Source organism: Astyanax mexicanus, chromosome 10 (genome assembly GCF_023375975.1).
Source record: "Astyanax mexicanus isolate ESR-SI-001 chromosome 10, AstMex3_surface, whole genome shotgun sequence".
In the NCBI taxonomy this organism is placed as follows: domain Eukaryota; kingdom Metazoa; phylum Chordata; class Actinopteri; order Characiformes; family Acestrorhamphidae; genus Astyanax; species Astyanax mexicanus.
Window position 1 is genome coordinate 44,689,302 of NC_064417.1, and position 23,249 is coordinate 44,712,550.

At 39.9% G+C, this 23,249-nt stretch overlaps 1 protein-coding gene across 9 annotated transcripts in view; it reads left to right on the plus strand.

The window, feature by feature from the left end:
- The window catches only part of tenm2a (teneurin transmembrane protein 2a), a 433,542-nt gene extending 410,293 nt beyond the window's left edge, over positions 1-23,249 (plus strand). For all 9 annotated transcript variants that reach the window (XM_049484477.1, XM_049484478.1, XM_049484480.1 and 6 more), the window contains 12 exons: positions 1,272-1,415; positions 3,024-3,273; positions 3,390-3,410; positions 4,688-4,917; positions 7,696-7,850; positions 8,873-9,762; positions 12,169-12,344; positions 15,893-16,128; positions 17,276-17,572; positions 18,511-20,128; positions 20,698-20,828; positions 20,954-23,249. In XM_049484477.1, coding sequence (XP_049340434.1) covers positions 1,272-1,415; positions 3,024-3,273; positions 3,390-3,410; positions 4,688-4,917; positions 7,696-7,850; positions 8,873-9,762; positions 12,169-12,344; positions 15,893-16,128; positions 17,276-17,572; positions 18,511-20,128; positions 20,698-20,828; positions 20,954-21,691 — 4,886 coding nt within the window. In that variant the 3' untranslated portion in view covers positions 21,692-23,249. The remainder of the gene's footprint in view (positions 1-1,271; positions 1,416-3,023; positions 3,274-3,389; positions 3,411-4,687; positions 4,918-7,695; positions 7,851-8,872; positions 9,763-12,168; positions 12,345-15,892; positions 16,129-17,275; positions 17,573-18,510; positions 20,129-20,697; positions 20,829-20,953) is intronic.

Consider the following 23,249-nt stretch of genomic DNA (forward strand, 5'->3'; position numbering starts at 1 on the left):
ATATAGCATTAACTTGTCTTTAATCAGACTGATTTCATTAACTTTGATCCTGAACTACTGAGCACCTGATCAGTGATTTATACCCCAAGTCTCGGCCAGACCTGGGATTTAGTCTGTCACACACGCTGACTGTCTAATTGATGACTGTGCAGTAGGTATATGCTAAATTATATAGATGAATTAAAGTGACTGTGGCCCAGTCCTCAGTACATGGCAAGAACATGTCCAGGTGGGGCTACCCTGCCGAAACACACACCTGACCACGACCCTGTTACAACCACAAACAGTGCAGAGAAGCAGGAGAGCAAGTCATGTCCTATTACAGAGTGTTTGAAGAGATCATCTGTTCACGCTTCCCTGCGGCTTCTGAGGATGTGAGAAGGCACCCTGCCCGACGCATTAAGGAGTGGCCAGTCTAGCACCTTCTGCGTCCCACTGCGTTCCTGGCTGTGAGGACTTTATGAAAGGCATTGGGGTTGGGGTTTTGCTGTTCACTTGTAATTTACTGTCGTCTGTCCATCACAGGTCTGGGGTTGTGTGAGTTTGTGTAGTTCTGCTGGCCTTCAGTTTGAAACTTCTGTAAAGCTTTTTAATAAAACTTTATTAAATTGAACTGACATACAAAATGTCATAGGAGAGAAACTAGTATCATGTCCCATGACTTTTGCCAATGTCTCACAGAAGCTAAATAGTACTGCCCTAACCTGCAATATATGCATGTATGGCCTTCTATTATTAATCTGGATATGGTTTCTTTCAAAGTCGATTTTCTGTTTGCATGGACAATTCTAGCCAGACACCACCGGTCACAATATTTACCATCCACTGCACTGTCTACCGCTGTCGGTGGTAATATTAGCCTTCTATGATGGGAAATGTTACATTTCTGCACTTTAGAACTTCATAAATGTAGTGTCTGACTCAAGCTCTGATAATTTACATCACTTTGTCTGGAGTATGTTGACCAGTGTTTAGCTTCACTCATAAGATAAGTCCTCTCAACTTATACAGGTACAGGTGTTCCCAAGCAATTTCCTGTGGTAGAACTTCATGGTCAATTTTCATACTATTGTCTCATGGTTTTTGCAATGTGATTGTAGAAAATCAAAAAATCCTTTAATCTTTAGAAAGTTGGGTTCTTATTTTTTGAATAATCAGTTAAATAAAGTTTTACCGAAAGTATACTTTGGGTTACTTTTTTCTATAACCTTCTCTGTTGTTGTCTTTCCCTCTTTCTTTCTGTCCTTTCTCTGTTTTTCTTCTCTCTGCAGTCTCTGTGGGTTACGAGTACGAGACGTGTCCTAGCCTGGTGCTGTGGGAGAAGAGGACAGCAGTGCTGCAAGGATATGAACTAGAGCCTTCTAACCTTGGCGGATGGTCTCTGGACAAGCATCACATTCTAAACCTTCGCAGTGGTATGGCCATTTTTCTGCCACATTCACGCACACACACTTTCTGTAGTGTTAGGAAAATAACAAAATCTTGACAGGAGGAACATGACTGAAGACCTGCCTTTTAATCTAACATCCCCTGTCTCCTACCATTAACTTTGTTAAAGCTGCCTGAACTCGAGCGCAAAAAGTTCTCTAAAGCCCTATCCGGATGGATTAGTTTCTCAGGGGGTGCTGGGGTAATTTTCTCTTTTATGAGGGGTCCTCTGTGATTTTTTGAACGACCATGTATATGTTTATCTGAGATGTCCTCTGAGAAAATGACATGCTGAATCATCTACTGTTTTTCACTGAACTCCGTGGTCCTCTAGTAATTTTAGTCCCGTCCGGACGCACATCTCTGAGTTTCGTCACCTTGCTTTTAATAAAATAGCTATTTGTCCACTGCCACGCACCGTAACTTTGGGCACACATTTCCACGGAGATAGACATAAACATAACAGCGAGTGGAAATGGAGGAGCTACTGAACGTGATTCAATTCAATTTTATTTATATAGCGCTTTTTACAACAAAGGTTGTCACAAAGCCGCTTTACAGGAAAAACAGGTCCACGCCTCTACTGAACGTCATGCCTGTTTTTTCCACTTGCTGTCCAGATGCAAGAGTTTTATCACTGAGAAGAAGTGTGAAATCTTTTTTTCACAGACATGAAAAACTAATCCCATCCGGATAGTGTTCTCTGCCCTCTATTCAGTCTCCTCCCAATATTCTCAAATATTTGCAAATATTTTAAGTCTGCAATTTAAATTACATACTGTATTTGATCTATATATCTCCTTTATACATAAAGGAAGCATCTCTCCCTCTAGATGTATTGAATTCCTGTTATTTCATATACTTACAGCAATAATATTTGGCTAGATGTTTGGCTCTAACCTTTAAGAAACCAACACTCTTCAAACCTCTAATAACCAATATGTGTACCTGACCAAGGTGTCCAAATATCAGCACAACCATTTAGTACATTTAAAGCTCAAATTACTAATACATTGTACCAGTTGCTTATTCCTTAGGACTCTTGTACAGTAAGCTTCTTCCTATGATGAGTCAAAACAGTTTAAAGCTTACTGATATCAGAAACACATTCTTACATTCCTCATCGTCACTAGTATACACATACACCCGCACACAGAGCTGGAAGTGCTCTAACAATGCTTAATGATGTCCATCAATTTGCCAATACTCCAATAATGGAGCTGCTATAAAGACTTGCTCTTGTTTTGATTTGAGTCACTATAAATGTAGATGTAATGTTGACACTGAGTGACATTGCTCAATTTCTGACTGCTTTTAGAGTAGCCTGAGCCAAGCAGCAGAAGGTCACTCACCTCGCTTGCCCTAGGAGAGGTCTGCAGTATATTGAGTTGATGTAATGTGAAGCCTGGATGCTTTTTGTGGAGAGCCGATCAATAACATAACGTAATAGCCCCACAGTGCGGCCGTAGCGGTCGAAAACACAGAGCTTATAAATGAGTCTTATAAACTGCTTTTACTGAGAATGACTTTCTGAAACGTCTCTATCTCTTTTTACATTCGAAAGTTTACGGTTTCTGTTTTCCATTGCACGCCAGGCATCCTCCATAAAGGCAGCGGGGAGAACGTGTTTGTATCCCAGCAGCCCCCAGTCATCACAAGCATTATGGGTAATGGACGTCGGCGGAGCATCTCCTGCCCGAGCTGTAACGGGCTGGCAGATGGGAATAAGCTGTTGGCACCAGTGGCGCTAGCAGCGGGCATTGATGGCAGCCTCTACGTTGGTGACCTGAATTTCGTTCGCAGGGTGTATCCATCCCTCAACACCACTCGCGTGCTGGAGCTCAGGTAGGTTTTTTACCCATCGGAAATGTAAGAGTTCTTCCACTGATCCAATGTATCGGCTGAAAATAACACTTGTTTTTGTGTTTTTTGGTGTGTTTCTTGTTGTTTTTGCTCCAAAGAAATAAGGACTTTCGGCACAGGTGAGCCTTGATTTTCGTTAACCACTAACACCTATTAGTAGGTTATTATATGTATCAGGAAAACAGGATGTTCTGTACTTATAAATAAATAAATAAATATACTAAATAAAAGAGTATTATATACTATGTAAACATCAAAAAGTCTCAAAAAATACCATTCACTCCAAAGTTTACTAGAAGCTAGAAAAACAGCTCATTTTGAGTTCATGGCTGGTAATATATAGCAACAACAAATGTACACATAACTTCCCACTGAAATTAAAATAATAAAAATATGTTAATGCAGCAGGCATTGTGGCTAAAGGGCTCAGGAATTCATGTTTTGTTCATAAGGTCCTAAATTCAATTAAAAAAAAAAACATTTGGTGTTTTTAGAATTGCTTAGAAAGCCAAATAACATCCATTTTAAAACATACAGCTCTTAAAGAAAATAAGAGACCCCTTCAGTTTCTGAATCAGTTTCTCTGAGTTTGCTATTTATAGGTATATGTTTGAGTAAAATGAACATATTATTTTTTTGTTCTATAAACTACAAACAACATTTCTCGCTAATTCCAAATAAAAAAATTGTCATTTAGAGAATTTATTTGCAGAATAGCTGAAATAATAACAAAAAAGGATGCAGAGCTTTCAGACCTCAAATAATGCAAAGAGAACAAGTTCATATTCATAAAGTTTTAAGAGTTTAGAAATCAATATTTGGTGGAATAACCCTGGTTTTAATCACAGTTTTCATGCATCTTGGCATTTTCTCCTCAGCCAGTTTTACACACTGCTTTTGGATAACTTTATGCCTTTACTCCTGGTGCAAAACTTCAAGCAGTTCAGCTTGGTTTGATGGCTTGTGATCATCCATCTTCCTCTTGATTATATTCCAGAGGTCTTCAATTTGGTAAAATAAAAAAAAAAACACATCATTTTAAGTGGCCTGTTATTTTTTTATTAATGATTAAATTTCCCAAAATGTTCACTGTATTGTATATAACCTTTAAATCCACATTGTACTGTATAAGTTATTGTTGTATACAAAATAGCTTTTTCAGTGATGTACATTGATGTACAGTGAGTACTTAGCAGCCAATCAGAACAGAAATAACTAGCATATTAAAATCACTTAAATCAGCTTAAGTAACAAAATACTGTTTAATTTTAAAAGAAAAGATAAAAGAAAGAAATAATACATTTAAAAAACAGTACAAACAGTACAAGGGCAACTAAAAATAATCCATTAAATCTGGTTTGTGGTGTTGATTCCCTTTCTTCATTCTCTCCTACAGCAACAATCCAACACATAAATACTTCCTGGCAGTGGATCCTTTGACTGGAGCTCTATTCATTTCGGACACAAACTCCCGGAGGATCTACCGCGTGCGCTCTCTCACTGGAGGCCGGCTGCTGGCGGAAAATGCGGAGGTGGTGGCGGGCACGGGAGAGCAGTGTCTGCCCTTTGATGAGCGCTGTGGGGACGGAGGGAAAGCTGTGGAGGCCACGCTTATGAGCCCAAAAGGTGAAAAGAAAGGACAGAAAACCCAGCCTGTGACGTCTGTGGTTACTTGCTGGGATATCAGAAGCTATGATCTCACTCATTAGTTAGTGCGTGCTTAAGCTTCACAGCTCTCTGTCGCACTTATAGAACACTGAGGCAGCCTGGCAGAGGTGATAATACATTTCTCCTGGCTGTCTTTACATCTCTCTCCCTTTGTAGCAGTGACACCTAACATGGATAAAAAGAGCCTTATCCTCCAGCTGCTTCCACAATCAAAGAGAACATTCAACCTTAAGCTATTAATTAATTTCTAGGCGTACTGTTGGGAATCAAAGTCTCCGGCCTCAGTCAGTGGAGCCTCTTGGTATTATTTTTTTTCTTCTTCTCTCTATTACGAGCTAATGTGAAAGCAGGCATAGGCTTCAGACGGTACTGTGTGGAGCAGAATGCTACCACTGGGATTTGTATGGAAAAAGAATATATTAAAAAAAAAAAAGTTTTTTGTTCATATTTTGTAGAAGATAAAGCACATTTCCTGTTGAGTCTAATTATTTTGCTTGTTACATTTCAGTCTAATTTTCCATGGTCAGTTAGTTATGAAATATTCTTATGGGTAAAACGATGCTACATTGAATCCCTGTTAGTTCCAGCAGTTTAATACATACCCCTTGTGAATACAGCCCATCAGAGCAGAGTGGATAAAAACCCTGGATTTAAAATTGAAGAGAATGATGAAAGCTGTTTATGAAGACTAGGCCTACTTATGAATCAAAATAATGATACATTGTGAACGCTACTGCTTCAGACAGTTTAGTACGCAATTAAAATAAGCGCTGTCCACCAGAGCCTGAAGATACTTTATTATACTGAGAACAAATACTGCAACTGCACAGATATGAATCACACATACTGTAAAATAATATATATATATATATATATATATATATATATATATATATATATATATATATATATGTATTTTAATATTGCAATATATTGCAGAAGATCAAAATATCACTATGTATTTTAAATTGTGCAAACCTTATTATTAATACAGTATCATGATTATTGGTATCATTATCATCATTATTATTATTACAGCAGTAATAGTATTGTTCATAGCAAGATGTTTGTATTATTATAGAGATGAAGGATCAGTGCTGTCGTGACACACAACACATACACTTATCCAATTATATATTTTTGCATAATTTTGAATTTGATCGTGATGACCTTTGTCTGATTCCCACCATTCATTCCCAACTTCCCAGCTCATCCCAAAAGTATTAAATGGAGCACCATCATTCCAAAGAACACAGTTCCACTTCTGCTGCTCAACATACAGCTCTGAAAAAAAGAGATCACTTCACTTTCTGAATCAGTTTCTTTGATTTTGCTATTTATAGGTATATGTTTGAGTAAAATGAACATTGTTTATTTATTCCATAAACTACAGACAACATTTCTTATAAATTCCAAATAAAAATGTTGTCATTTAGAGCATTTATTTGCAGATAATGAGGAAAATGAGATATGGCTGAAATAACAAAAAAGATGCAGATCTTTCACACCTCAAATAATGCAAAGAAAACAAGTTCATATTATAAAGTTTTAAGAGTTTATAAATCAATACTTGGTGGAATAATCCAGGTTTTCATTCACATGCATCTTGTTTTCATGCATCTTGGCATGTTCTCCTCCACCAGTCTTTTGGATAAGTTTATGCCAACCCTGGTGCAAACATTCAAGCAGTTCAGTTTGGTTTGATGGCTTGTGATCATCCATCTTCCTCTTGATTATATTCCAGAGGTCTTCAATTTGGTAAAATCAAAGAAACTCATCATTTTAAGTGGTCTCGCTTTTTTCCAGAGCTGTAGAGCTGCTTATACAGAATTCAGCCCATCAGAGCAGAGTGGATAAAAACCCTGGATATGAAACTGAATAGAATAATGAAAGCTGTTTATGAAGACTAGGCCTACTTATGAATCAAAATAATAATACATTGTGTACGCTACTGCTTCAGACAGTTTAGTACGCAATTAAAATAAGCGCTGTCCACCAGAGCCTGAAGATACTTTATTATACTGAGAACAAATACTGCAACTGCACAGATATGAATCACACATAACATAAATAAATAGATTTATAGCGGAAGCTTGTGATGGATTATAAAACAGGAGCTTGACACCAAACTGTCAGAAATGTCACACTGTCACATTTTTCTGTCACTGACATGGAATCAGTGCTGGTGGAGAGAATAGAGCGGGTGGCAGACTACAGAGGCCTGATTCCTAACTCCCAGATGACTGTGTGCAGCGAGGCATCAGTGGAGACACTCAAGTGTCTAGTGCCCTGTGTCTGCTTACTCTCTGTCTGCCTATCAGCTCGAACAGAAAAGCACCTCCATGCATCCCACTCCTACACAGGTCCATCGATTAGTTTGCATCTGGCTGTACCTTAAAGCTATTCTGGTCCAGTTCATCTTCAACCCCAATAATACAGTACTGAGATGAAGATTTGCTCAAGATTTGATGGGCACGTTTTATTATCTATAGAGAAAATAGGGGCATAGGGGTTGTCAACTAGCTCTTCAGTAGATATGCACACAAGGCAAACCCAGCAAACGCTGCAAATGCTGCAGTGCAGACAATCCAAAAATGACCTGTCTGCAGATCTTCTGTCTGTGTGTAACAGATATAGACAACTGTAGCTCGTAACTCCCAAATATAGCATAAAAGCTGACGGCACATTTCTCTATTTCCCTCTTTCTCTCCCACTTTCTATATCTCACTTTCTCAGGTATTGCAGTGGACAAAAATGGGCTGATGTACTTTGTGGATGCCACCATGATCAGGAAAGTGGACCAGAATGGCATCATCTCCACAATGCTGGGGGCTAATGACCTCACTGCAGTACGGCCGCTCAGCTGTGACACCAGCATGGATGTCAGCCAGGTGAGCGAACGGGACGCCCAGCTCCTACAGATTTATGAAGCTGCGCACTGACGTGAGAAGTGAAAAGTAAAAGTGTAATTAAGTGATCTTTAGCTGAGATCTGGGTTGAAAATGCAGTTCGTCGATTTGGATTATTAAACAAAAAGTTTCAAGCTGAAAGAAGGAAATATGAGGAATTATTATAGACCATGACACCACAAGTTTTGAAAATATACTGTGGAATGTTGCTTCTGTGTGTAGAAGGCCTGCAATTACGTACATGAAATACATGAAAAATTATTCATAAAACACCTTTTTTGTAAAAACGGTCAAAGTCAATTTACACATGCTCCACACCACATTAAAAAGTGCATAACATTCAAAAGTGTCATTCACGTAACTGCAATTTAATTCAAACTTACAGAAATCAACTAAAAAGTATTAACTAAAGAAATACATCTAGCACCAGTTGTCATAATAAAAAACACGTACATTGTGTTAATTTCCATGTCAATGGAGCTCAATTTTGCATACATTTATATTTGACATTTCAGACCCCTCATGCCCAACTCACCCATTGGATTAACTCAAGTATTGGATTAAGCACCATCATTCCTTAAAACAGAGTTCCAGCCCACCACAGCTTAATGCTTTATTAACCTCTCTATAGCCCAGGTCTTCTATCCCACTATTCCCCTTGCCTTTCTTTAGGCCCTGTCTATTTTTTTTACCTTGAACCTCTATGTTTTCTATTGCTAAATGTACATCTTTATTGTAAGTAGATTTGGACAAAAGCTTCTGCTAAATGTAGTGTAATGTAATCTACAGGGACAAGACAATACAAGCTGTGGATGTGTGTACATTTGCACATCTGTGTCAGTAATATGTGCAACTTAAAGTATGTAGCTGAGTGCATTCATTAATAGGTATGTCCACAGTTATTTGGACAAATAATGCATTTCTTTTTGATGAAATTGGTCACATCAACTTAACATAAACGTTGTATAGAATTACTTACTTAAAATGAATGTTGTCTGCTCCAGGTGCGTTTGGAATGGCCTACTGACCTGGCTGTGAACCCAATGGACAACTCACTGTATGTGCTGGAGAACAATGTCATCCTCCGTATCACTGAGAACCACCAGGTGAGCATTGTAGCAGGGCGGCCCATGCACTGCCAGGTGCCTGGTATCGACTACTCCCTCAGCAAGCTGGCCATCCACTCAGCCCTGGAGAGTGCCACAGCCATCGCCATCTCGCACACCGGGGTCCTGTACATCTCAGAGACGGACGAGAAGAAGATCAACCGCGTGCGGCAGGTCAGCGCCAACGGAGAGATCTCGCTGCTGGCCGGCGCCGCCTCCGAGTGCGACTGCAAGAACGACGTCAACTGCAACTGCTTCGCTGGTGATGAGGGCTACGCCACGGACGCCAGCCTCAACTCACCCACCTCACTGGCTGTATCACCCGATGGTACGCTGTTCATCGCCGACCTCAACAACATCCGCATCCGCGCTGTACGCAGCAACCGCCCAGCCATGAACGCCGTCGGACGCTTTGAGGTGGCGTCACCACGAGAGCAGGAACTGTACATATTCAGCGAGGAGGGATTACACCTGCAGACTCTCAGTCTGGTCAGCGGGATGCCCCTGTACAACTTCACCTATGGGCCTGATGGAGAGCTGGCCGTGGCCGTGGACAATTGCAACAACACTATGAGGGTGAGGAGGGAGGGTGTGGGGCAGGGTGGAGCTGGCCTGCTCAGGCTCCTACTGCTACCCGAGAACCAGGTGGTCACTTTGGGTCTGGACCCATCAGGTGGTCTGCGATCAGTCTCTGCTCTCAACAGGGAGATCATGCAGCTCAGCTACAGCGGAGGAACCGGACTGCTGGCCAGTAAAGCAGATGAGACAGGCTGGACAACGTTTTACGAGTGAGTATGCGTATTAAACATACTGGATCTAACTGAGTGAGGAGCTTTTGGGCATAACTAGCTTATGGAAAACAAGCCATTTTGAGGTTACTTAACTATCCTGACATGTGATCAGAAATGCATACAGGAAGATTTTACAGCAGCTGAGTTTTCTAGCACTACATAGCATTTCTTGCATTGATGGTCATTTTGTTCAAAACAAGATTTTTTTTTTATTTTAGATCTAAAAAAGGTGTCAAAAGTATTCACATTCATTATTCATACTTCATACTAGGCTACATACGTCTGCTATGTTTTTGCTGGAGTGTGGGCGGGGCGTGACATGATATGCAGGTGTGATGGATCACAGTACAAACCAGTAGGGTGCCAGAATGATATATGTTTATACTTCTCATACAACCACAATCAAATTCGCTTTGTCCAGATTTATCTGTATATTGTTTTTTTAAATAATGAGAAGCCAGAGCTAAAATGAAGTAGGAGTAACAAGGCTATTTTTGAAATGTAAGGAGTAGTGGAGGAGGAGGAGTAGTGCAGATAATTGTGTGTAAATGTAAAGGAATAGAAGAAAAAAAAATGTCTGAAAAATAATAATTACTCTGGTAAAGAATAGATAATAATATATATATTTTTTTACTTAAGTAAGATAACAAAGTATTTGTATTTCATTACTTGACGCCTCTGAATTTAAACATAGTAGTAAACATAAAACTCACTCTCCTACATAGCAGGCTACAAATTGTCCACATGGGGCACTGTGACTTAAGTATTTGAATAGCTTTTGTTGCTTCACAAAAATGTCAATGTGTTTTGTGGTTTTATTTGATAATTTATGCCAAATAGAGCAGGGGTTCCTAATCTTTTGTAACTTAAGACCCACTTAACCTAGACCAAAAAAATATTTCAAAGCCCCTACAAAAATGATCAAGCAACTGGAGAGCTTAACCTAAATAAAATGTTTATTTTTTGCTTATCGCTTTACTTTTTACATATATAATGAGATATGTAAATATGTAGTATGGTAACTCATTGTGTCATTGTGCCACAGTGTCAACCACATGCTAAAATTTTAAACTACTGTAAAATTCAATGTTGTGTGATGTGATTAGGTTAGACAGGGGTTCTTAACTGGTCTCAGCCGGGGAACCACATTTTCTCATGCTCATTAAGTCTACTCACTTGTACAGAATACAAACCAAACTAATTTATAAAAAAAAAAAATAGCCTTCAAAAACCTCATTTAAACATACAGTACATATTCACGCAAAGTGAATTTGGGAAATTATTTTTTAAAGCAACTAAGAAGGAACATGACAGCTACATGTATAAAATTTACTACAGTAAAATGTAATATAAAAAAATGCACAAATTAAATAAGACCACAAAATGAGATATTTCACTTCTCGCCATATCTCTGCATTACATTAGTAAGAAACTCTTTCTGTCTCCTTTCTTTCCCAATGTAATTATGAGTATAAAATCAAATGAGCATTAATCATTTTTCATTTTTATTTATAATATTTTTTTATATATTAATTTATTACAAGCTGTCTTGTAAAATCCCGACCCACCAGTTGAGAATCAGTGCATTAGGTAACATTTTAAAATGAAGAGCAGTATTATTTTTATTCGTAATATTTGCAGTTAAATCAGAGGGTGCTGCATTTCCCTTAGTGTATGTGCTGATGATTTAGGTGTACAGTGTTCACATTGCCTTTACTCTCTGTAATCTCAGACAAGCTTTCTCAATTAAAATAAATATATAATACATAAGCATTGTGCAAATTTGTGGATGAGTCATCTAGCAAATAAAAAACGCCTTAGAAATCATCCCTACTACAAACCAGCTCTTTATAATAAAAAAATACAATAAACATATGATAATGTCTCCCTCAGTCTGTGGTACTGCACCTTCCCCAAAGCTCCACAGGGAGAGGTGTTTCCTCCACTGGCACAGACATCAGTCAGACTGAGGCAGATCTGTGGCAGGTTCTAAACATGGTCCCCAGTGGAATACTACAGAGAGAAAAGGTGGGGGTGAAAGAGAGAGGGGTGAGAGAGTGCCAGGGATGCCACCGAGCCAATATGGAGACAGTCACCGTAGGACGTGTCTGCTGATCTTTTGATCTTTGTTATTACCTGGGAAGATTTCACATTCTGACCACACTCTAGCAACAGACGCTTGCTCTATCCTGCCAGGATACTCCCACACTCGCGCCGGGCCTGTCGTGCGTTTGAAGCTGAAAACAGGCAGACAGCAGTTTGAAGTGACTCATTTGAATCATCCACACCCACTTGATCAAAGATTACGGTGATTGTAATGTGATTTAATTGTGCGTCTGGGTGTTGTTAATGCGACTGATGGGGTTTGGTGTGAATTGTTAAATGGCTTTGTGTTAACTGCAGGTATGACAGCGAGGGGAGACTCACCAACGTGACTTATCCCACTGGGATGGTGACCAGCCTGCACAGAGAGATCGAGAAATCCATCAACATTGATATCGAGAGCTCCAACAGAGATGATGATGTCACTGTCATCACCAACCTTTCATCAGTGGAGGCCTCCTATACCGTGGTGCAAGGTGTGTGTGTGTGTGTGTGTGTGTGCTGTGAATATAAATGTTTAAACACTACTGGTCAAAAGTTTTAGAATACCCATGTTTTTTGTAGTCCAGTTGCAGTGCTGTATGAATGTTCACTTACTGCCCTTCACTTGTCAGACCTCTAATTCTTCTCTTTACTGCTGCTGAAACTGAGATTTAGTCCAATCATGTTAAGCTGAGCTAAAGGCTAAAGCTGTTGCCATGTGGGTCAGCTAAACCTGACTCTTCCTGTTCCTGTTTTCTCCAGTTTCCAAGAGTCTTTTGAAGGTGTAGGAAACAGTACTCACCGCTCTCTGGCTTCATCTGTAATTTCTCTAAAAAAAAAAGACTTCTACTTCTAATAGTTAAATAGTTCTTTGTGAAACTGTAATGAAAGTGTGAATGTGCCAAAGGCTTTGTAAATTGGCATTTTCCAAAGCTCAGTTTATTTCCATCGCTATTGGTTAACCAGCTGTAGCTGTTAACCAATGGAATGTTTGCTAAGAATCGCCCTCCAAGTATAAGTTTGCAAAGTATATAATATATATTTTTTCAAAATACATTTACAATGTAATAATATAATTTTTACAATACAAAAATTTATTTCCTTTAAAGGCTCTGACAGTTTACTGCAAAATTGTGTACAAATTTTGAGCTTAAGGTGTTGTTCTAAAACTTTTGACTGGTAGTGTATCTTATATCTTATAACGATTCTTATGACACTTATGCATGGAATTCGTCGTATTAACAGTATACAATGACATGCCAAATGTTCATGAGATAGCAGTGTGTAAATATGTCATGAATTGTTACCTCAGGAGAAGGCTTTGGAACGGCCACCTATACCCGTATAAGCTATGAGGTGTTATCTTGAGAGTAAGGTTGAACACTAGCCAGTGTGCTCAACATGGTAGTGATTCCATTTCTAAAGTTATTTGAGCATTTAACATTCCACAAATTCCACAGTGGACAGTGCAGTGAGTGGTAATGATTGTGACCGGCAATGTCTGGCTACAATTGTCCCTGTGAACAGTCAGTTGGCTCGAAAAGAAATAACTCCTCTGCAGTGCTTTTATATTTCAACTGTAAAGTCAGGTTTATTACACTTAATTGCAATTTTATATATATTTATATATTTTAAGGACTATCATCTTCTTCTACACATCCCGTCAAAACAATGGACTATAATTGGTTGTTTTGCATTTTAGTCAAACAGCCTCTTTCTGTAAGCATGCAGTTCTTGGCCTCATTAAGCAGTAGGCAGTTGTCTGGCTAAAAAGAAAAAATGTTCATTAATAAATGTGCCTTCTACTCTATATTAAATTATATTATATTATTTCTTTTGGACCTGTAAGCTAACTTGTCAAACATATCCTGATATTTTATGATGTATTAATTCATAAACTGCTAATATCATTAATAATATTAGCTCACAGACACACAATATTAGTGCAAAATGCTGACACCATATTCCTCTGTCCCTTATGAGAGGGGAATGTGAATGTACAGTGTGTTCAGAGCTGCAGACGCAGCATTCTCTCTCTCTCTGCTGTCCCCCATGCCTCGTGCTCAGTCTTGGCCTTGCTGTGCTGAATGTGATTGGGATGAAATTCATTGCTGTGCTGCTCGTAAATCCTCACTGTCTCCCAAACTCCCTAAGCCTCCAGCCTCATTGTCCCACAGCTTGTTTCACCTGTTTAGGAAAACATCTGTATGTAAGTGTGTGTGCAAGATTGTGAGAGATGGGAGTTGTGAGTACACGAGAAAAAGTGAGACAGAATCTGCGTTCCAAAGCCTAGGCTGCAGTTGAGATCTTTGTGCTTGGTGGCCCTGTCCTATGAAGACACCTTCTCAGAAGCATGTGATTCTTTAGGGGTTTTTTTTTCACGAGAAATTGTAATTTAAAAAAAATGTATGGTTTAAAATCTATTTGGAGGCTGTTGACCACCATTTGTTTTCCACCCGATTTTCTGTGGTGCTGTTTTTTGTTTGTTTTGTTTTTTTTACTTGATGTAAAGATTATCAGTTCAAATTAGAGATGGACAGTATGTCTATATTTTAAAGTTTTGCAAAAGTTTTTTTTTTTTTTTCCATCATATTGAGGATATTATCAGTGCTTTAAGAACACTGAACCAACTGTAAATATCATTATAGACAGCACAGTTAGTCAGATTAATTTGATCAATTGCTCTATATTTTGAAATACAAATCAATGTACTCAGTGACAGTGGGATAGTATTTAAATAGTAGCTTTAAGGATTTGCTGACTGTGATCTCCTGTCTTTAATTATTGTAATATAATATTTTTACCATGTTGCCATGGCCCTGATCTCTATACATCGTTACATTCACGTCATTTGGCTAAAGCTCTTATCCAGAGTGACTTACCCATGAACTCTTATTGTTGTAGCCCAGTATAGTCCTTTAAACCAAGAATTGAACCCCAGTATCCCAAAAGACACGGTAGCTCACAAGCAGGGAGTGGTGTTATCCACTGCGCCACACCAACCACCAATCACCCTATAACCCAAAGGTTCTTCTGTGTTATCACTCATAGAACCATTTAAAGCACATGTATTTTTAAGAGTGAAGGACAAATAAACAGGAAAGCAGGAGAAGTGATTGTTTGTCACTAACAAGTGTCAAGACACGCTGTTTGAACTTGCAAATGCCTCCAAAGCAACATTAAAGGAGGCACTACAGTATTTGCATTTTTAGGCTATATATGAAGGGTCCTCCAGAAGAAATGCAGCTTAGTTCTGAAACCAATCTAAAAAAGCTAATAAATTACTGATATCTAAAGGAAGACAACATCTGATTGGGCCTTTTCCCTGATTCAGTAGTGAAGCAGACGAGACAAAACTGCAAGTTCACAAGTCTTCTAGCACACAGGCCTACTAGCACACGTCATATGAGCCAAGAGATCTGGAAGGTCTGGAAGTTTAATTAAGGATATAGCCCTGGAGTGCAATAAATGCAGAAAACCTTTTGGCTACCTGCAGCTGAAAGTCATTTAAATCCCCAGACTCCATCCTGCTCAGATTCTGTTCAATCAGATCGCCCTTAAAACCTCCACTTCTCTCTCTCACATTACAGCGTTGCACACTAAAATAGATAAAAGAGCAGCTCTGTGCTTCCTTAAAAGCATTCGCTCTATTGGTCCATATAATACACCATGTCCAATTGGAGTGCAGTGGAGAATTTCTGACAGCTGACATGAATCTCCTTTATAGATAGTAATTCCTTTATGGTGGCTGAATGTTCTACAGGAGGGTATGCTCTGGCATCACTATGAATCGAGGCATTTTAAAGGCACCATTTAGAAGCAGACACTGCATCTCCTGGAGCCGTGTGGTGTTGTTGTTATTTTCAGTCATAACGCTGTTGATTGTTGCACACCATAGTGTGAAGATGAGTCATCCACGAGGATAAATAAACTCATTTAGGGCTTTTTCAGTAGCATTATTTTACCTTTGTTCAGACATAAAAGGCTATACTGCTCGGCTCAGCTGACTGATGAATCCTTGGGTGTTTGTCGCCCTCTGCAGACCAAGTACGGAACAGCTACCAGCTCTGCAACAATGGCACTCTGAGAGTGATGTATGCCAATGGAATGGGTATCAGCTACCACACCGAGCCTCACATTCTGGCTGGATCGGTAAGCCCCACCATCGGCCGCAGAAACATCACCCTGCCCACCGACAACGGCCTTAACTCCATAGAGTGGCGACTACGCAAGGAACTGACCAAGGGAAGGGTAACTGTGTTTGGAAGGAAACTGAGGGTGAGTGAAGATGGCATTTCCAATATCTTAAAGCAATGGTTCTTAACCCTTGTGTGGTGTTCATATTTGTGTTACTCGTTTACTTTGTTACTTGTATTTAATTCAGCAAAATTAAGCAATTTTACATTAAAATGCTTTACACATGCTTGCTTCACCTAAATTGCAAGCAATATAAACAGCTTACATGGTTAATATTTGCCCTTTACCTTTCTTATGTTACATTTCTTTTAAAAAGTGCTACTCTTTTTTATTCGTTTTTTTTTATAAAATGTAAAAGAAAATGAATTAAAATTTGTTTAGTTTCAAATTTACAAATGAAGCAATGTTTATTAGCCCTTGGCCAAACATACTGTATGTAATATAAATGTGTAAGGGGGGGGGGGGTGTGTACAGTGTGTGTTTATCGAAAATGTGTTTTGATATATGTTTTTACAAAAAATGAGCCAATGCCAATGAGTTTGAGTTAGAAAAAATATTTTTTTTGTATCATTTGATGAAAAATGAAAACGGGTCCCACAGACCCGAACACAAGGGATAAACTGTGGTACAGGTACCACTGGTGGTACTCAAAGCATCTGCTTTGCATTAAAAAATATGAAATCTAAGAACTTTCCACCTGTAATTTTCCTATAATTACATAAGTTGTGTTTAGTGTTATACCCAGTAGAACCTTTATGTAAGCCACACTTCAGTCCTTCACTCTCAGAGCTACAGTTCTATCATTATTAACATCAATTTCATTGCTCCTAGAGTAAAACCCTGTGGAACACTACAAGATATGCAATATAAAACAGCAGTCACCAACAGTTTAATAGTTAAATAAGGTAGTAAACGCTGTAGTTCTTGTTCTAATTTTCCTCTGTCTAAATCCTTCTGAGATTCTCAGTAGAAAAACTGTATTAACCATAAACAATAACCAATCAAACAACTTACCTAACTAACTTATGAACTACAAAAGCAGGCCAGCTCCACACAAACAGAAGAGTAAAGAACAATTGCCTAAACATATGACGACGTGTATGTGTGGATTACAGATCTAGCTTACTGTGTATAAATAACTATGTGTGTGGTACATGTGAAATGGCTTGTAGGTGGTACTTGTAAGTTAAGATTGGTTATTGATGGTACACCCCTATCTTTTTCCCAGGCCCACGGACGCAACCTGCTTTCCATCGACTTCGACAGGAACACGCGGACAGAGAAGATCTATGACGATCACAGGAAGTTCACCCTTAGGATCACGTACGATGCCCAGGGCAGGCCTGCCATCTGGCAGCCCAGTAGCAGCCTGGCCGTGGTCAACGTATCCTACTCCACTACAGGTCAGCTGGTGGGCTTGCACAGAGGAAGCATGAGCGAGAGGACCGAGTTTGACCCGCAGGGCCGCATCCTTTCCCGCTCTTTTGTGGACGGCAAAGTGTGGAGCTACAGCTACCTAGATAAGGTACGTTCTTTGGCCTTTGGATCCACATATCATGTGTATTAGTTAAACTCTGGATGTCCTGGTAATAACAATAAAAAAAATCAGCTTCTGAACCAATTAAGGGCACTTTTTTAAAGAATCGAATGGTCCTTCCATAAACAGAGGCAATTTAACATGATTTACAGAAAGATTTATGACTTAATGCAGAACAATTTAAAAGAAAGTTATAAAAAATGTTGATTAAAAGACGAAATGGCAATAAAAACAAAAGGACTAAAATAATGAACATGAACTTAAAAACAAAACAAATAAAAATCAATAAAATACAACTGATTAGCATGGTAATACAGGAAATAAAAAAAAAGAATAAATTGCTGAAAGTGTATTGTCCCTCATTGCAGTTTATTTCTGCCACTGTTGTGCTGTTGCAGTTGGAGCAACTTATATAAGAAAGCACGTTATTAATTTAACTGTACTTCCTGTGATATTCTGTTGTTTTTTGATGAAATGACAGCTAATACAATCAAGCAGATGTGTTGCAGGCTGTTGAGAATAACAATTAAAAAAGCTTGATTTGTTGATGACAGCCTTCGGCTTGTTAGAGTAAATCAAATAAATTATGATGGCAGTGTGATCTTGAAATCATTATACATGCATTGTTATTGATGTGTGATGAAGGCTCCCATGGCAAATAATGAAATCAATATTTCACTGTGTAGTCTGATGTGTGGAAAAAATAAAACAGTTTGTTAAAGGGCAGTGTACTCAAGGACTGTTTTTTTAGTACTATCGTTTTAGTAAATGTGACCTGTTCTGGTTAAATAACTGGTTCAATAAATATTTGAGTTAATCTATGTTTAAAAATAGATTATATAACAAATATGATTTAAAACACAGTAGATACAATTAGATATAGTCTAATTACTATCTGTCTGTTCTCTTTTCCTCCATCTGTGCAGTCCATGGTGCTGCTCCTGCAGAGTCAGCGGCAGTACATCTTTGAGTTTGATTCGTCTGATCGCATCACTGCGGTCACAATGCCCAGCGTGGCCCGGCACACCATGTTCACTCACGTCTCAATCGGCTACATCCGAAACACCTACAACCCCCCTGAAAGCAACGCCTCCATCATCTACGACTTCAGTGAGGATGGCCGTCCTCAGGCCACCTACTTCCTAGGTACAGGGCGCCGTGTCCTCTACAAGTACGGCAAGCTTGCCAAGCTATCCGAGATATTGTACGACAGCACAGCTGTCACTTTTGGCTATGATGAGACCGCTGGTGTGCTGAAGATGGTCAATCTACAAAGTGGAGGCTTCTCTTGTACGATAAGGTACCGTAAGATGGGACCCCTAGTGGACAAACAGATCTATCGCTTCTCTGAGGAAGGAATGGTGAACGCTCGATTTGACTACACCTACCACGATAACAGTTTCCGTATAGCCAGCATGAAGCCGGTGATAAGCGAGACACCATTACCTGTGGATCTGTACCGCTATGATGAAATCTCTGGGAAGGTGGAACACTTTGGGAAGTTCGGGGTCATCTACTACGACATCAATCAGATCATCACCACAGCGGTGATGACGCTCAGCAAGCATTTCGATGCTCACGGCCGCATCAAGGAGGTGCAGTACGAGATCTTCCGCTCGCTCATGTACTGGATGACGGTGCAGTATGATAACATGGGTCGTGTGATCAAGCGGGAGCTGAAGATCGGGCCGTATGCCAACACCACACAGTACCGCTATGAATATGATGGTGATGGGCAGCTCAGTGGTGTCAAAGTGAATGATTGGTCCACATGGCGCTACAGCTACGACCTCAACGGTAACCTGCACCTGTTGAACCCTGGCAACAGTGCCCGACTCATGCCGCTACGCTACGACCTGCGTGACCGCATCACGCGGCTGGGCGATGTGCAGTATCGCCTGGATGAAGATGGTTTCCTCAGCCAGAGAGGTTCAGATATCTTCGAGTACAACTCCAAAGGCCAGCTGGTGCGGGCGTACAGCAGAGCCGCCGGAGGCTGGAGCGTGCAGTATCGCTACGACGGCCTGGGCCGGAGGGTCTCCACCAAGAACAGCCTGGGCCAGCACCTGCAGTTCTTCTACGCTGACCTGAACAACCCAGCGCGGGTCACGCACGTGTTCAACCACTCCAGCTCAGAGATCACCTCACTATACTACGACCTGCAGGGCCATCTGTTCGCCATGGAGGTGAGCAGTGGGGAGGAGTATTACATTGCCTCGGACAACACGGGCACTCCGCTGGCCGTCTTCAGCAGCAACGGGCAGATGATCAAGCAGGTGCAGTACACAGCATACGGCGAAGTGTACCACGATTCCAACCCTGAGTTCCAGCTGGTTGTCGGCTTCCACGGCGGGCTGTACGATGCGCTGACCAAGCTAGTGCACTTCACACAGAGAGACTATGATGTATTAGCTGCCAGGTGGACATCGCCAGACTATACAATGTGGCAGAAGATCGGCAAAGACCTTGCGCCATTTAACTTGTACATGTTCAAGAACAATAATCCTCTGAGCGATATGCTGGACGTCAAGAATTATGTAACAGGTCAGTGCTTTACTTATAGTGACACTCCCTGTATTTATAATGCATTATATGGCATACATAATACCGTATAATGAATTATGTAAGCGTGTATAATTTACAAGTACTTAAAGTGACATACATAAAACAATTATAGAGTACAAGCATGTGACTTTATGAAGACTAAAACTCATAATGCTTTGATAATGCCTTATGTTCATAAGAATTTAATACATACAATTACTTTTTTTTTTACTTTTTACTTGCTTTATACCAGACAGCATTCTTATACAGATTTCTTAAATTAAGCTTTTATTTTAAAAAAACGTTTGGTTTAATAAAAAATAAACCTTGCAAAGCGTTACAAGTACTAAGGCTTTATAAAACCTTAACTTTTATAAATTGTAAATATGTCATACTCTATAACATATTGAGTGTATCTTTCTTGTGAGTTCTTATATAAGCTTACAACAGTCAATATATGCTATTAAGTATGCCATATAATGCACAGGACTCACAGAAAGTGTTACCACAATTTATTTTCTCGTCTATTAATGATCTAAATCCATGTTTTTCCTTTTTATTTTGCACAGATGTAAAGAGTTGGCTGGTAATGTTTGGCTTCCAGCTAAGCAACATCATTCCCGGTTTCCCCAAACACACACTGTACTTTGTGGATCCACCGTATGAGCTACTAGCTATCCAGGAGTGTGAGAATGGCCAGGTAAATGCTCATTTAAAGGCTATAGTGAACCCTAATTATTATTAATAATGGGGCAGATATTGTGAATTAATAGCACTTTTGGCAAATCCAGTGTTATTACAGTAACTGTCTTCTGCTTCTTGCAGCTGATGACTGGAGTTCAGCAGGAGGCTGAAAGGCACAATCAGGCCTTCATGGCTCTGGAAGGCCAGCTTCTCAACAAGGAACGACGGGCCAGGCGAGATAAACCAGGTCACTGGTTCGGCACCAACACTCCCATCATTGGCCGTGGAGTGATGTTTGCCGTGAAAGAGGGTCGTGTGGTAACAGGCGTCTCCAGCATGGCGAGCGATGACAGCAGAAAGGTGGCACTGGTGCTCAACGGTGCCACCTATCTGGAGGGCACGCACTACATCCAGGACGGCCGTGACTGCCACTTCTTTGTGAAGATCGGCTCCTCTGACGCCGACCTGCTGGCATTAGGCCTCACCAATGGACGCAAGGCCCTGGACAACAGCATCAACGTGACGGTGAGTGGCCGATCAAGACGAGGCGTCACTGTGGAGTTCCGGGCGCCAGCACTGTCTTTGAGTATCCGCTACGGGCTGGCGGCAGACGTGCTGGACGAGGAGCGCGGCCGCCTGCTGGAGCTGGCCAGGCAACGGGCGCTGGCAGGGGCGTGGCTACGAGAGCAGCAGAGTACGCGAGACGGGAAAGAAGGTAGTCGCCTGTGGACTGAGGGCGAGAAGCAGCAGCTGCTCTCCACAGGGAAAGTACAGGGCTACGATGGGTACTATGTGCTACCCGTGGAGCAATACCCCGAACTGGCGGACAGCAGCACCAACATCCAGTTTCTGAGACAGAATGAAATGGGGAAGAGGTAACAGAACAATGGTCCCTGACTTTTTCCCCATTTTTCTCTGACTTTTCTTGCTTTCTCTCTTTCTCTTCCTCTCTCTTTCTCTTCTACCGCTGTTCTTCTCTGTCCTCTATCTCCTTTACCCATGGAGAATAAATGAACTTCTGGGGTAACTCTCTGAAAGCTGCAGGGACTTTTAAAAAGAACATTAATAATACTGCCACTGGCAAAAAATAACACTTTCAAAGAACTGTTCTTTGTTTTTGAACAACAGACTTGAAAAAGCACTGATAAACTGCAAACAGAACAGAACTGCTGTTGCTAATATCTGAAAAATCCCCTTTTTAAAAAAGAATAGCTATTTTTCACCCATATTTTTTGGGTTCTGAGAGGACGTTGGTGCCACATGGTACCTCATGTTCCCGTGTGATCCAGATGGAAGAGGAGAGAGAGGAGAGCTTTCTCAAACTGTTACAGAGGCCCAGTCGAAACATCAGAACTGAACAACAACATCCGCAAGGTGGAAGAATATCAGTCTCAGGCCTCACCTTCTCAGCAACAGCACTGTCCACACACGTGGACACGAGTCCCATCCACCACACACTGCTGTAATAAGGACCTTGAAGAAACAGGACTCCCACAAAGGAAAGCATTTTTAAAAAAAACTACAAAAATTATGGCTATATTTGCGTAAAATCAGTGTCGAACATAGTTTTGTTTTATCACTGGAAGACTAGACTATTATCTCTGTTGTGTCAGATTACACTGAAGTTCAGGGTGGGCTTAGATGCGATAGTTTTGTATGTCTCAGTTGAAGTAGAATTGTGAGACTCTCACCAGGGCACTTCTGTACAGATACATTGGGAAAAAAGGAAACAATAACTCATACTATCAAGATTAAAGGTTACTAGTATCAGAAACTATTTATTTTTATTTTATGCTTGTTATTTTTTAATTTATTTATTGTTATTATTATTAGTAGTACTCTATGACAATCATGAAGGAGTCACCATTCTTAGCTAAGAGAACACTGGTGGAGTATTTTCTTTTTGTAAAATATGTAAGAAATGTTCATTAAGTTTTTATATTAATTTTGATTTGCTTAAGCAAATTATAGTCATAGACAAAAATAATTTATGTAAAGTGTTTTAAAATGGTTTATACTTTAAATAAAGTTTAAAACTGTGAAACTTGTTTTTTTCGAAATATATCTGTATGTACAGTGTATAGATTTACCTTTATGCAGCACAGTAGAATATTGTTCATAATATCAAGTTTTATATTTCTAACAAAAGGTGGCTTGTAATGTGCAAACCTATAGCTGGTATAACGACACTAGGATTTTGTGACACTCAAATATCCCAGATAAACGATATCGATCCCCAGTTTGATGTTTCGTTTGTTTAGTTTTGTTTTTATGCAGAAAAATTGCTGTACTAGAACCCAAAACCGTAGAAATGAATTCTATCCACTGTGAAGAACTCATTATGGATGTCATTATGTACCAAATCAGTATTGAGGGATTCTTACACTTAAGCAAGACTCTTCTGAGACCTTATCAATAAAAAGTTTACTTCATGTGA